The sequence below is a fragment of the Eucalyptus grandis genome, chromosome 1 (assembly GCF_016545825.1).
Source record: "Eucalyptus grandis isolate ANBG69807.140 chromosome 1, ASM1654582v1, whole genome shotgun sequence".
In the NCBI taxonomy this organism is placed as follows: Eukaryota; Viridiplantae; Streptophyta; class Magnoliopsida; order Myrtales; family Myrtaceae; genus Eucalyptus; species Eucalyptus grandis.
In genome coordinates this window covers 20,833,935-20,850,406 of record NC_052612.1, presented here as the reverse complement: position 1 = coordinate 20,850,406, position 16,472 = coordinate 20,833,935, and the positions used below count along the sequence as shown (strand labels likewise).

The 16,472-nt window shown below is 37.1% G+C and overlaps 1 protein-coding gene across 1 annotated transcript; it reads right to left on the bottom strand.

The window, feature by feature from the left end:
• Positions 1–27: 27 nt before the first annotated feature.
• LOC104433143 (GDSL esterase/lipase CPRD49) lies at positions 28–7,731 on the bottom strand. Its single transcript, XM_018868965.2, is given in 8 exon segments — positions 28–313; positions 315–450; positions 1,138–1,287; positions 1,370–1,446; positions 1,751–1,891; positions 2,165–2,226; positions 2,229–2,241; positions 7,558–7,731. Coding segments are annotated over 8 exon segments (786 nt in total). The 5' UTR covers positions 7,669–7,731; the 3' UTR covers positions 28–217.
• Positions 7,732–16,472: the final 8,741 nt, after the last annotated feature.

Below are 16,472 nucleotides of genomic sequence, written 5' to 3'. Positions count from 1 at the left end.
GTGGCCTGAACTAGGGGGCATCAGGCATGTCAAAGCTGTGCCAGGTTCATCAAATGTAAATTATGGACAAAATGCTTGGCGTCAATCGTCAGTTTCTCCGTTCTTTGTGCTTATTTCTTTATGCTGGCCAAGAGAATACAGATCCAGGAAGGGGCACAGATTAGGAGGACAAAATACCACATTGAAAAAAGTTGAAATCGGTCTCTACTCCTTGCTCTCAAAGTGGTTCTCTAGTATTTACTACAGGGTTACTTCTGTGGGAATTGCTATCCAACAGGTTCACGTTCGTCCTGCCATTGGGACCTACCGGGTCAGTAAGGTGAATCCTCCCCGAATTCAGTGGGCATCGACTCCCAATAAAGACTCGGTCTCCAGTCAGCCTCTTTGAGAACTCTCAGTATTTCCTCCACCACGATCTTACTTCCCTCTGGGGAGAAATGGATGCCGTCCCTGCATAAAAAGGATCAGAGAGCATAGCTTTCAGCCAAAAGCGAACTGAGATACCATGCACAATTCCAGTTTATCTATTATTAGGATCAAACATGTCTCGTCCATTTTGGTGCTCACAACTGATTGAGGGAAAACTGAAAGTGAGCTGATTTCAGGCTCCGTTGCTTGCTTGCATAGGGGACATCGTTTGATCATGCACGTCAAGTTAGGAGGTCGTAACAAAGTCTAATGAATAGGTCTTGTTTGAAATGTGGTGGAATCTGAACAAGGGGTGTTCTCAACACAACATTAACTAGTTGCAGCTAACCAATCCTTGGACATAATCAGATGAATTATTTGAGAAGCAAATCATACTAGTGAAAGCTCTGATATGAAGAGCTTCCGTTACCTAAAGAAATTAAACACTGCCTCACAAACTAAATTTGTAGTGGTTGGTTTCTGCAATGCAAAACCATTGCTATTCTATGAGCCCGTCAATTGCTGAGAAAGGGGTGTTATCAGTAAAGAGCACTGACACAGCTTTAGAGCCTTTCTTTAGAACAAGTTTAGATTAATTTTAGAATGGTATTGTGCTTTTTATTTGATATGCATATACAGAAGTTTGAACTGGAATGGTTGAGGTAACCCTGTTTATTCTACTTTTTCTGCATCTCTCAATCCTTTTCATGTGTTTCTAAGCAAACTTACGTAAAGCATGCCGTAGCCCAATCATCCCTCTTCTGCATTGCAGTCCACAGATCAACAGCCTTGATGTTCATCTCCCCGCACAGCTTTATACAGGCCTCCGAGTATACTCGGCACAACTCATTTGTTCGCCTTAGTTCTTGATTCTTATCGCTGATCCCAGGTAATAAAGTTCTATCAGAATTCAACAGGCAAAACAGAGACTAAAAAGTATGAGAAGTTCAAGATAACACACCTCCAAGATTCACGAATTTTCTCCTCATTGACAGGTGGAGCACTAAGAAAAATGACGCGCGTACAATCCGACAGGCTCTGCTAAGAAAGCATGACAGCTTTAGAATTTGTCTCAAGCAGAGGAAAAGAGAGATTTTCTTTTTGGGATAATAATAAAAGGCTCGATGAGTTGTATCACTTGAGCTCTACAGTTTATTAGTTTACATCATGCGTTAGTCTACTCTCTGTGGTGAAAGTAAGCATCAGTGCACAATGGTGACTATGAGAAACCTTGAAAAGAATGTCGCTCTCATAAGTCGCTCGCACCTCTTTGCTTATGATGCACTCGTTCAAATCATTCCCTAATATTGTCATCAACAGACAATTTAATCATCTATTCTACCTTGAGATATTTGGCAATCTTCCTCATGTTCTCGACATACTCAGGAAGCGGTACATGAGAGCCAAGACCAGATGGCTGAGGCCGCATTGAGTCATTTCCGCCGAAATAGACGATCACCAGGGATGGTTGTGTGGCTGCATCCTAGCATTGAGGTAGTTACAGAAATTTAGCCGCAGATTCTTTATTAATTGACACTAGACCTAAAAAATAAGAAACCTTGATGATCACGAGATGTGATCTTAAGAACATAAACTAGACATCCTCCACAAACAATTGCTGCTAAAGCTTTTCAACATGCAGCCCCATCTGTAGACAATGCTGATGAGCAAACGATGTATCTACAAGCAAAATACCGAAAATGTATAATTTCAAGAAGGGCAGAAAATATTAAGAGCCCAAAGATTTGAGTGATACCTTTGGAAACACTTTTTCCAGGACTTCAAGAGCGAGCCTCGAGTTCCATCCGGAGTACCCCTCAAGATTATGTCTGCCTGCAGAATTCACAGCTTCTCTAGTATTCCAGACAACCAAATGAAATAAGGATCGAAACTTGAATTCCAAACTGGAAAATTTTCGCCATTGCTTCAGTTCTTTGATATCTTCTGTTAGGTTTTCAGTTAGTATGTTCATTGGTACGGTTCGCTTTTGATTCAAGACAATTTTCTGAGTCTATCTACAAGCATTCATAGCTGGTTTCTTTTTTTTCCCAACCTTGTGTTTGGCAAATTAACAATTTCTTTTTTAGCAGCATTTTAACAAACATTTAGGATCTATCACAACAATGAGGGTCATGAATGGCAGCTTTACAACTCCAGAGTACAAAAATTCACCCATTTTGACCAACAAGGTCCCATCACCAATATGCATTTGGATGTGGTAGCAAAGGATCACGACCTTCATGTTCTCACATCAATTGGGTCCAAAGTTTGAAACTTTTAGGACCAACATTCATGCCATCTTCAGATTTAAAAAAGGTTCATTTGTTTGAATGAAAATATAAAAATAAAAAATTAATAGAAACAGGGTTATATCGTAAAAATTCTTTTTTTATTTCGCGTTGCATGAGTGACAAGTATTCATCGAAAATTTGCGAAACCTCGGCAGAGCTCCCCCGACAGTTCTTTCCACCGCGATTCCATCATCCACGGAGCATATCCGTGTAACCTTTTCTTGATCTTCCAATGTCGCTAAACGCAACCTCCAAAAATGGAAAGAAGAACGAAAAAAAAAAACAAGGAATAGCATAAAAATGAGAAGGTGTGGCATGATTTGATCAGTCGGAAAACCAAGATAAGATCGACGGATATTTTCCGCCGGGCGTGCGCGGGTCCCGCCGCCACCGCCGCAGTGGGATCGATTCTGTCACCACCGCCGCCACCACCGCCGCCACCACCGTACTGAGGTAAGAAAGAAAGAGATAGTGGTGGGAGGAAGAGCTTGAAGTGACCCACGTAGACAGGACATCGTAAACTGCGCAGGAATTCTGTCCCACGACGCGAGTTCGCAATAGCGTTGTAACTTTTCCCTCGACCCATAAAAGAAAATCCCAGAAAAGACCGACCCCAGATCAGACCCATCATTAATCTCTTCCTTCGTCATCCTTTCGGATAGAAAGAGAAGAAAAAAAAATGCAAGAAAGCAAGAACAGTGGAAATGGATACTCGACGAGGAGGAGGAAGAAGACCTTGCGGGCGTACAGGTCGGCGAGGGAAGCGCCCCATCCTCCGTCGCCGAAGCTGAACTGGACTATCGACGAGCCGAACAGCACGAACTGCGGTCTCCCCGGTCCGACCATCTCTCTCTGTTTCTCTGCCGTTCACTGCTCTGCTCTGGTTTCGAGAATGACAAAAAACATATGCTTCGTGAGCACGCCACCTTGGCAGTCTTAAATAAATTGTCTCTTTTTTTTTTCGTTTGGTATGTATTAACAACAAAAAATTTGGTCCCCACGCGACAAGACTTTGTTAGTGCCGTACGCATGCTTTAATAAATGAGATATGAAAAATTACGCGTTTGACACGACAAAGATATCAACTTTTTATATATAATTGAATAAGAATATCATCACGAGGTTTTTTTTTTTTTATATATATAATATACTCCATTGACGTGAAAGAATAACTTTACATGAGTTACCGCATTGCGACATATTAAAAATGAGTTTAACTGATCAACTTTAGTAGGCATGGTTATCATTTGTGTCTAAAACGTATTGATTTACACATGAAAGGAAAGCGCTTAACTGTATGTCATTAAATTGTGTCATAAATTAATTGATTCACCATATTAGGTCATCCACTATATTTTTTTTTTTTTGGGTAAGGATATTAGGTCATCTATTGTTTGTACCGTTAACATTAAGAAAAGTAGAGAGGAGGAAAGTAGTGATAAAATAATGGAATATAGACATCAATTTGTGCGACCACTCGTTTGATAAGCACTTTTTAAAAAGCATTTCCAAAATTTCTTACATAGTCAAAAAGTAGGTGCGCGAAGAACGGTTCATTGAAATTTCTTTGAAGATTTTTTCTCCAAGCCGCCCAAACTTTGGCATTGTTGTATTATAAGCTCTCAAATTTTGCAAAATTATGGATTACTCACCGAAGCTTTCACATTATCGCATATTAAGACCCGAACTTTTAAAAGTTATGGGTTGCCCCCTTCCACTTCAACCTTTGTTGTAGTTTTTTGTTTCTCCTTTTGCGTAGTCATTTAGTGTTTACAAAAAATGGAGTTACTTGTTTTCTTCATCGAAATTACCTCTATTACATGTTTTATGAGGTCATGAAGAGAGAAAAGATGCATGGTTGATGAAGGCTTAGGAAATTTAGAAAAGCTTATTTCGGCCAAAGAAAACAAGTTAGTATGTCTTAACTAAATATATGTATAATGGACAAACATATATTTAATTAATGTAGTGCTTTGACTCCTAGACTACTCAGATAAACTAATGCACTCTATTGAAAAATCAAGGGAAATTTGTCCAAAATATCCTAAATTCATTACACAATGACTAATTCAGTTCTAAAATTTTTAATTTGACTAATTTGGTTCTAAATCTTTTAACAATTCAACAATACAGTTGTTTCGGTTAGTTTTTACCAAAAATCGTTAACGTGAATGTCAGCCGTCTAACTCGACATATTTGGCCTTTACGTGGATAATTTTCATAATTTTTTTTGAATTTTTTTTTCTTTTTTCTTCTTTTATTCTTATTTCCCTCCTTTGGCCATGGCCTCGGTGAGGGTATCACAACCCTCGCCTATGGTTGGCAACCTTTGTTGACTATAGCCAAGGTTGCAAACTAGTAGAGGAAAATAGGGAAAACAAGAAAACGGAAAGAAAAAGAATTTTTTCTAAAAAAAAAGGAAAAAAGAAAAAACATTCAAAAAATTTAAAAAAATTGCAAAAATTACCAATATTAGTGTCGATCATGTCAAGTAGGATAGCTAACATCCATATTAGCAATTTTCAGAAGGACTACATTAACAAATTATTAAAAAGGTTTAGAACTAAATTTACCAAGTTGAAAATTTTAAAATTGAATTAGCTGATGTACAATATATATATATATATATATATGTGTGTGTGTGTGTGTGTGTGTGTGTGTGTGTGTGTGTGTGGGCGCGCGCGTGTGTGTGTTTATGACATTTTGGACAATTATCCTAATATTTTGACCCTTATTTTCTCCATTGATAATCGATTCTTCGTCAATCAAAATTTAATTGCATTGATGTTGCATTGGCCCAGTAAGTTTCCAACAATTTTTGTTTAACTAATTTCTACACCTTAAATAGTCAAGTTCTTATCGAATCAATACAAGTTTGGGTGTTTTGGTGGCACACTAAGAAGTTTGGGCTATATAGTTTAGATTTTTCTTTTTAATGTTATTTACTTGCTTTTTTCAAACCTTTTTTAGAGGGGAAAATGATTAATCTTGGTGTACTTGAATGTAAAAGTAGAGAGTGCGAAATATGGGCACAATTTTTTTGTTGAGCAGGTCATTGATCAAAAGATGGCCCTAGGAACCATTTATATCTTGAAAATTGAGTGAACATACTGTGACATTCCGAAATTTCGGAAAAAGAAATTATTGGATGAAAAATCGGAGATTAGAATAAAAAGAAAAAAGATAACAATGTTATTATTATTTTTCTTCTCTCTCTCCTCTTTCTCCTCTTCACGCATCCTCCTTCTTCGGCCGAGATTCCTCTTTCTCCTTTTTATTTTCTCTTTCTTCCCTCTCTTTCCCACTTTTCCACCCCCTCACTTACGGTAACTTCTTCTGCTCTATTTTCTTCTCTCTTTCTTCTTTTTCTCCCTCTCTTTCCCACTTTTCCACCCCCCACGTACACCAACTTCTTCTGCTGCAATTTCCCCTCAACTTCCTCCCATTATTTTATTGTTTCTCTCTCCCCTTTCCCCCTTCCTTCTCTCGACAACCCCCACTCCCACGTCCCTCTTCTTCTTCTCCTTTTCTCTTTAGTTTCTTTTATGTTTTGCTTCCAAAACAGCATCGTGTGCTGCTGTCCTGTCCCAAACCAACCACCATCTTGCGCCATGACTGTGGGCCATCACTATCCGCAAACCGCCATCCACCGCCACAGAGCTGCACCACCCATCCATGAGCCGTCCGCCCGCCATTCATGCCAAATTAGAAAACACCTCCACCAAGACCCATTTAGCCAAGCGCCTCCGTGACGTTTTGAACATAACCGAGCGTAGCCCTCGCCACCACCGTCGCGCTCATGTCTTTGGAATTGTCATCGGGTGAGTTTAGCTCATAATCCTTTGATTAGTGTTTAAACTTGTTTAGGAGGTCGATTTAGACTTAATGATGGTTTAGGTTAGCTTAAATAGGGATTAGTGATAGTCTATAATGTTGGAGAAAACTTCCTTATTTGTTTTGAAGCTGACAAAAGTTTCCATTAATCTAGTTTGAAAACTTGCAAACTCTATCGTCAAAGTCTGAAGACCGCCAGACTCAAAATTTAAAGTGTGCCTTGCAGGACCCCCGACCGTAAAAAAAACTAAGGGAGGTAGAAGCAGCTCCCATGTCTCGAAAAATATAGTAGCTGTGATAATATCCCGTAAGACATGAACTTAAGCAGGTCCTTAAACTGCTCAATGGAGATAAAGGCGGGAGAATCACCCTGGGTGGAAGACCCCTTACTTGCCTCCCCATCCCGTTGGTCGGGTGGATAGAAATAGGCCGGGATTTGGGGGCTCATAAGCAGTAAGGGTGGGTAACCAATTCCAAAAACACTATGTTTGTGGAAATACAAGCTACGACTGGGCTAATATATACAAGCTATGACTGGGCTGATATGAGGTAAGCAATCCCTATTCCTCGTCTGGCGTGATATGGAGCGGGTGAAATTCCCACGGCTGTCTAACAATGCCTTAGGTATAGTTTCTTAACCAAAGATAAGATCGATGGACTTTTTTCCCCGGGGGTGTGCGGGTCCCGCCGCCACCGTCGCAGTGGGATCGATTCGGCCGTACTGAGGTAAAGAAAGAAAGAAATTGTGGTGGGAGAAGGAGCTTGAAGTGACCCACGTAGACAGGACATCGGAAACTGCGCAGGAATTCTGTCCACGACGCGAGTTCGAGATAACGTTTTAACTTTGTCCCTCGACCCATAAAAGAAAATTCGAGGAAGGACCGACCCCAGACCAGACCCATCATTAATCTCTTTCTTCGTCATCCCTTCGGATACAAAAAGACGAAAAAAAAGCAAGAAAGCAAGAACAGTGGAAGCGGATACTGGACGGGGAGGACGAAGAGGAAGGGAGGAAGAAGAAGACCTTGCGGGCGTACAGGTCGGCGAGGGACGCACCCCATCCTCCGTTGCCGAAGCTGAGCTGGACTATCGACGAGCCGAACAGCACGAACCGCGGTCTCTCCGGTCCGACCATCTCTCTCTGTTTCTCTCTCGTTCCCTGCTCTGCTCTGCTCTGGTTCCGAGAATGTCAAAAAAAATGCTTTGCGAGCACGCCACTTTGGCAGTCTAAACAACTTGCTTTTATTTTCGTTTGGTATGCATTAGAAAAATTGTTTGGTCCACACCGACAAGACTTTATTAGTGTGGTACGCATTCATTTAATAAATGAGGTATGGAAAATGACACGATTGATACGACAAAGACACTAGGTTTTTATATATAGTCGAGTAAGAATATTCTCACGGGGTTTTTCTTTTATAATATATTCAATTGATGTGAAAGAATAACCTCACATGTGTTATTGCGTTACGACAGCACAAGAATGCGCTTCATTGTGTGTTATTAAATCGTGTTGGAAATTAATTGATTCACCCTGTTAGGTCTTCCACTATTTGTAACATTGACTTTAAAAAAAGAGTAGAGATAAAGGAAAATGATGATGAAGAATGGAAAATAGACATCGATTTGTAGTGAACACTCATTTGATAGGCACTTTCAAAATGCATTTCCAAAATTTCTTGTATAATAAAAAAAAATACATGCATGAAGAATGGTTCATTGAAGTTTCTTAAGAGATTCTTACTCTAAACCCCCTTAACTTTGGCATTGTTACATTATAAGCTCTCGAATATTGCAAAATTATGAATTACTCACATAAGCTTTCACATTATTGCATATTAAGTCCCGAATTTTGAAAAGTTATAGGTTACCCCGTCGCTCTTTAATCTTTGTCATAATTTTTAGTTGCTTCTTCTGCATAGTCATTTGGTGGAACCTAAAAATGGTGTTACTTTCTTTATCAAAATGACCTCTATTACATGTTTTATGAAATCAAGAAGAGAGAAAAGATGCATGGTTGATGAGGTTTAGAAAAGTTAGAAAATATCATTTCGGTCGAAGAAAACGAGTTAGTCTATTTTCAAGTAATGCTTACCTAAATGTATGTATGATGGACAAACATATAATCAATTAATGTAGTGCCTTGATTCCTAGACTACTTGGATAAATTTATGCACTCTATCGAAAAACCAAGGAAAAATTGTCCAAAATATCCTAAATCTATCACACAATAGCCAATTCAGTTATATATTTGCTAAAGTGAATGTCGGTCGTCGACACAATCAGTGTTGAGGTGGTTTTGCAATTTTTTTTCTTCTTTTTTTTCCCTTTCTTATTTTATTATTATGGCGCGTTTGGTAACGATTCATTCCCATGAAGAAATTATGATCGAAATGATTATTTTTTATTATGTTCTTAGGAACTGATTCTGAGTAAAAGAATGCGTTTGGTAACTATACAAATTTTTTTATTCTGGAATAGAATTGCGTTTGGTACCGTATTCATTAATTTTGTTCAAAATCAATTTATTTTAATTTTTAAATAATTTTTATAATTTTTTCATTTGTTTCCTTTTTTTTTTTTTTTTTTCTTTTCTTTTTTTTTTTTTCTTTTTCTCCTATTCTAATTCTTCTTCGGCCGGCCGCCCGCCCTCGTCGGCTCGGCCTCGCCTGCAGCTGGGCGAGGCCCACTTGGCCACCAGCGAGCTCGCCGAACCTTGCCCTAGCATGGCAAGCTTGCAAGATCGGTCGTTGGCGATCGATGGCGGGCGGCAGCGATCGGCAGCGGACGTCAGCGGGTGGCGGTCGCAGGATGACGGTCAATGAAGAAGAAGAAAAGAGAAGAAGAAGAGTTTTTGATTCTCAATTTTGTTCCCGGAATAAGAATTAATTTTTTTTTTATTCTTGATTCTTGTCCCAAACTGATTCTGGGAATAAAAAATTAGAATCATGCACTATTTGGATGGTTACCAAATAGTGCCTTTTTTTCCCTCCATTGGCCCATGGCCTCAATGAGGGTGTCATAGCCTTTGCCTATGGTTGGCAACCTTTGTCAACCATCGCCAAGGCTGCGAACTAGTGGATGAAATATGAAAAAAAGAAAAAGGAAAGAAAGGAAAAAAAAAGAAAAAAAAAAGAAAAACACAATTAGAAAATTTTAAAAGTTTGCAAAAATTGCCCATGTTAATGAGACCATGCCACATAGGATGTCAAATGTCTATATTAGCAATTTTTTGAAAGAACTATATTGACAAATTATCAAAAAAATTTAAAACTAAATTGACTAAATTAAAAAATTTAGAATTGAATTGGCTATTATACAATATATATCATAGATTTATGACATTTTAAATAATTATCATGATATTTTGACCCTAATTTTCTCCACTGATAATCGATTCTCTGCCAATCAACATTTAATTGCGTTGATGTTGCATTGGCTGGTAAGTTTCCAACAATTTTTGTTTAACTGATTTCTACACCTTAAATAGTCGGGTTCTTATCACATCGGTACAATTTTAGGTGTTTTGGCAACACACTAAAAAGTATGGGCTATTGGGCCTAGTTTAGTATTCTCAATGGTACAATAAATTTGAGTTAGTGTCTTAGTGGACATAGTTTAGAAATTTTTTTATGTTATTTACTTAAAAAAAAAACCCTTCTTTAGGGAGAAAAATGATTAATCTTGACGTACCTGGATGTAAAAGTGGAGAATGCGAAGCACAGCTCACTAATTTTTTGTTGAGCAGGTCATTGATCAAAACATGGCCCTAGGAACCATTTATTGTTAGACGCAAATTGCGCAACCCCAAGATCTCTATAACCAGAATAAGAACATGCATAATTGAGTAGAAAGATTAACGTACCTGTTTTGGGATCCATCGATCAAAAAGCGGAAGCAGAAAAATGATTACCCACATATATCAAGGGGATCCACGCATCAAGTCTTTCTCCTCTATTGCCCTCCGTATCACTGGCTCAATGAGGCAGCCCCCCTCACATTTAGCGTTAGGTAAACGCCCCTTAGGTGAGGATACATGTGAGAATTAGGGTTAGAGGAGAGACTTGAGCACTATTTATAGAGTTTCCGGCCAGTTCCCCTCATTACGGGCCAGGCTCAACTCGGCTCACACTAGCCAGCCCATATTAGACTAATTAAGAAATCTTGTATCTCTCTTTAGACCAACCCTATTTTACGGTAACCGTAAAAACAGTAAATTATAATATCAATTAATTTAGTCCACATTAGGAAAACTCTTACATTCTCCCACTTGGACTATATTAATTGAAATTGTACCGTATGTGCGCATATTTGGTCTAGAGATAATTCTTAATAGTCAATCATATCCCATAAAGTTTTAAACATCGAATCATGGCGGTAAATGCATGTATACACATAGAGCCTTCCATGGTCACGAATGTTCTCAACTTTATTGATATGGATTCAATATAGTAGTGTGTCAAATGGATAACGTCTCTCATATAGAGATCCCATTTGTCAGTCACCATTCTCTTACCTTAGGTGTCACAAAAACTTGTGCCACAAGAGAATGTTTTATGGTTCCAATGAACCCACATATGTCTTGTCCTTATGGTTAACCTTTCTTTATGTATCACAAGACATATGCACAAGGCTAATAACCGGATGCCCGGATGTCCCTAGCCTTCACTCAAGGTTTATACAATCCCTTGAGACTTTATCAATATGTATTCAACATAATAATAACACATTCAAAAATATTTTATTGAATGCAAAAGTTGATACATATCAAACCGTTATAAAATGTAACGAATACAGCTAAAACCCTTATCAGAGTAAAGCCAAAATAGCTCCCACTAAACAACAGCATCTCATGATTTTCCTAGGCCCATGCTAACAATATGTCACTCAAATACACACGAGGTTAGGCCTTTAGTTAGTGGATCTGTAATCACATCATCTGTGAAATATATATTATATTAAAACGTCACTTGTACTATTTGTTTTTGGTCAAAAATTTTGACCACCGTATATTTAGATCCATTGAGACCTCTGTAGTAAATAAATAATACTACAAATGTGTTATCTCAATACAACCGTATGGATCTATCCATCAAGTTAAAACGATCAACTCCTTTCATGAGGTTCTGGAGCTTAAAAGCCTAAGTAACAGCCTAAAAGAATGTTACTAACACTACTTACATAGTAGAAGATGACATAAAACTTTATTTACTGCACTTACTGCTAACATAAATATGTATTATGTTATTGATTACATGTCATCAAAACAGCCAGCAAAGTTTACATCTAAATACCCTACTAACTGCAAGAATTGAACATGTCTGTAAATAAGCATATAATCTCTTGTCTTCTTTAAGTACCTTAAAACCTTCTTGACAGCAACCCAGTGATCATGTCATGGATTTTACCGATATCTGCCTAAAAGTCCAATCGCAAAGGCGATATTTAATCTAGTGCAAAATCAAAGCATATATTATACTTTTAAGTGCACTAACACAAGGTACACCATTTAATTAGATTTTCTTAATATCTAAATAAGGACAATGTGATAAATTTAGTCCATTACCCTTAACAACAGGAGCAATTTCTAGCTTGCAATGATGTATATTGAATATTTCCAGTATACAATTAGCAAATGTCCTCCGAGAAAATCTAATATAATATGGCAAAAACAATCCTTACAGACCTCAGTACAAAAGATATAAGATGTCTCAAGGTCACAACTTGTAAGCAAAACATCATGTACATAAAGTATGAGAAAAATAAATTTCCTCCCACTGACCTTGCAAGATATATTGAATTACTTTGTTCCCAATTGAACAAAATAACAACACTATGAAACTTTAAGAATATTGTCTGGAAACTTGCTTAAGACCATGAATTAGAACTTTTCAGTCTACATACAAGTTTACTTGAATCTACTGCAAAATCATCCAGTTGCACTATATAGATTTTGTATCTATTTGGCGTAACTCCATATTAAAATAAATTATTAATGTCACATTCACTCTGAAAGAATCTTTAAAAATACTAGAAAGAAATATTTATTTCTTCACTATAAACAATCCACCCCTTTTTCAGAGTGAAAACTTTAGTTACCAATTTGGCTTTAAATTCCACAATCTTTTTTTTTTTTTGAAAAATCTTTTAATTTTGTATGCCAATTTGCAACTAATGAACTTGTAATCTTTAGGCAAGTAAGTTAGTTTCCAAACACTATGATGTTTCATAGATTGTATATCGTCTTTTATGGCATCTAATCACATAGTTGATTGAGAATAAGAAACGACATTTATTGATATGTCATTACATCAACCATATAATGGATATTGTAATTATGCTCTCACAAATAGACTATATAGTCTGATGATATAACTGATCGTCTTTCCCTAACAAATCTCTTTAATAAAGCTGCAACAACTTCATTCTGCACTTGAGAGGTTTAAGAAATTTCATTATAAACTATATCAAGAATAATACCTTAAACCTCAACAAGTTTAGTCTATGGTACAGGAGATTCCACAATTGTCTGTACCACAATTGTTTATATAGGCAAAGACAAAGAAACAGTAACATCCATCATATTATTATCTTTAATAGTCTGAGAGCAGCTATCCTCGTTAAACTATAGAAACTTTACAGTATATGATACCATAATTCTTGTATCTTCTTTAGGGTCTTAAAATCAATACCCTTTTGAACAATCTAGATAAGATACAAAATAATTTCGAGTGAATTTAAATTCCAACGCATCTAATATTGGATTAGATAATCTCACTTCTGCATAACACCTCTAAATTTAATATGATTCAAATAATATATGTCCAGTGTATAACTCAAAAGAAGTTTATGAAACAACTTTGATAAGAGACACCTTTTGTATGTGAAAAGTTGCTTTCATAATATCAGCCCACAAAAAATCAGATAAAATAGTTTTACTAATCATACTTATCACCAGGTTTAACATGGTGCATTTATGCATTTCGGCCAAATCTTTTTGTCAGGATTTTCAAGTATAGTAATTAAATTACCACCCCATAATTTACCAAGTATTTGACAAATGACCCTTTAAGCAATTTAGTATTGTCATATTTGCCAAAATACTTACCGCTACTATTAGGCCTGACAACCTTCAAGACTAATTTGAACCAGTTTATTCTTTATTTCAATCAATTTCTTTAAACAGAAAACTTTCGGAAACAATCTTTTAACCATATACGAGATGTATATGTCATTAGGATTTAAACACAATCTTTGCATATGTGTCCTAATTTCAATATCAGACAAGACATAATTTCAAGTAATTAAGGCTTCCATCATCTTATAGCAGTGCAGTCCGCAAGCAAACCTCTTTTCAAGTGTTCTAGAATGGAACGCTTCATGGACAGTAAGCAAATTCAATTGCTTATTTCTCAAGCAACAAATCATATGTCCATAACTTAAAATTTGAAGCAGTAAAAACCTCAATAATAGTGGAGTTATTAATCACAGAAAATGTGACTGAAAACCAAGCAATATATATAATTAGCATCATGTGAGTACTATGTAACTTGACGTACAAGTACACATCCAGAGAGTTACATGCATAATCATATAATCACCTTTGGGCAGAATACATGACATGCAGTTGTATACTCCCACATGATAAGGGTTATGAGAATATATTCCAATCTTCGTGAATTCATCACCTTTGGGCATATGAACCATTAGGATCGGTCACTCCTCCACCACACTATCATGTATCCCTCCATGAACTAATACACAATCACCTCCTTTGGGAGTATGACCACGCATTAGATCATGAGACATCCCAATCATCATACGAGACCAAAATTTCTCAAACCCAATCAAGCGTGCCACTTTGGCGGTCACTACTCAATTGAATCATTGAAATTCTCTCATATCAGGGATATAAACTTTATTCCTCACATACACCATATACATGTGATTTTAACTTTAGTGATAGGGGCAGCATATCACCAAAATCACATATCATGCTAATTACATTGCTTTATTCATCAATAAAAATTAATCATACATATATATATATATATATATATATATAAATATATATAGCGAACCTATTTTGACAGATTCTAATGAGATCATTGATTACAGTAACACAATAAACTTCTCATAACAGAGAATAAAACATCTCTTATGCACCCTGATTACATATTACCAGAACAACAAAAAAAGAATGCTGATCTAAAATATCTCTCACAAATTAACATCAATAGTAATATAGGGTACACCAAATCAACAAGCACTATTGCTCATGAATTTCATACGGCAAAACATGACTCCAAGGCCAACATCTAATTTATTAGCCAATTTTAAGCAACAAATTATGATTGTAATCAACCAGTGGCCTATTAATTGAGTCAAACCAGAGAACCAAATATCTAAAATTTAACAGTAGATACTATTGCTCTGCGTGAATATTGCCATACTTCTTTACCATAAAAATATTCAACTTGATAGATATTAACAAGTGACCAGATGAGTTCATGTACAATATGTAGTAATTTAATTGACATGCATTACCCACATACAGCAGATATGTTAATCAGTACAATCAGTTTGGTCACGAGTTCTTAAGACGTCTATCATTCAAAGATTACCAGCGTGTAAAAGAGTATGCATGAGCAATAAAAATTTCATGACTTTTACTGTTTCTCATTATCTCAAGATATATTCAATTACTATCTCATAATGATTGAATCTCATTAAACCAGCTTCAGTTCACAATAAAGTCTGATTTTTATTGATGAATCATACATTTATAATGATTATGTGATAATATACCTATAACCCAACACTTATATTTCCAAAATCATAGAAAATATAAGAAAAATACGCAAAAATACACGTATTTAGGGTTCCGTATGTATTTTCACATCCATAAAATCATCAAATATATAAAATAAATATACCACGACATAGGAAATTACTGTACGAGTCCAACACCGCCAGCCACGCGCCAAACGAAGCCTCTACGCGCCCGCACGCGCCGCCTGAGTGCGCGGTGCGTGGAGCACACGCGCGGCGCGTGTTCGACGCGCAGGAGGCGCGTGGACGCGCGTGGGGGCGCATGTGGCCTCCTCTGGCGACGCGCCGCCCACGGTTTTCTTTGTCTCGTCGAGCCTAGTCCGAATATATAATTTAATTTAATTTTTATTGAACAAAAAGTCTCGAAAATCGCAAATTAGGGCAAGATCCGCACTAATTAGGGCTAATCCGTACAAATTAGGGCAAAATTAATTGCATTCAAGTTTTAAGGTTATGGAGGCTCTGATACCACATGTTAGACGCAAATTGCGCAACCCCAAGATCTCCATAACCAGAACAAGAACATGCATAATTGAGTAGAAAGATTAACGCACCTGTTTTGGGATCCATCGATCAAAAAGCAGAAGCAGAAAAATGATTACCCACATATATCAAGGGGATCCACGCATCAAGTCCTTCTCCTCTATTGCCCTCCGTATCACTGACTTAATGAGGCAGCCCCCCTCACATTTAGCGTTAGGTAAACGCCCCTTAGGTGAGGATACATGTGAGAATTAGGGTTAGAGGAGAGACTTGAGCACTATTTATAGAGTTTCCGGCCAGTCCCCCTCATTACGGGCCAGGCTCAACTCGGCCTACACTAGCCAGCCCATATTAGACTAATTAAGAAACCTTCTATCTCTCTTTAGACCAACCCTATTTTACGGTAACCGTAAAAACAGTAAATTATAATATCAATTAATTTAGTCCACATTAGGAAAACTCTTACATTTATATCTTGAAAATTGAGTGACTATACATTGCGAATTGTCATGACCTAATTTTCGCGGGTTCACTACCTAAAACTAGGCTAATGAATTACTAAGTTTTTAAGCTTAGCTTGGGCTCTCCCAAGCCCATACCAATTTGCGACTTAGGTTTGAATTC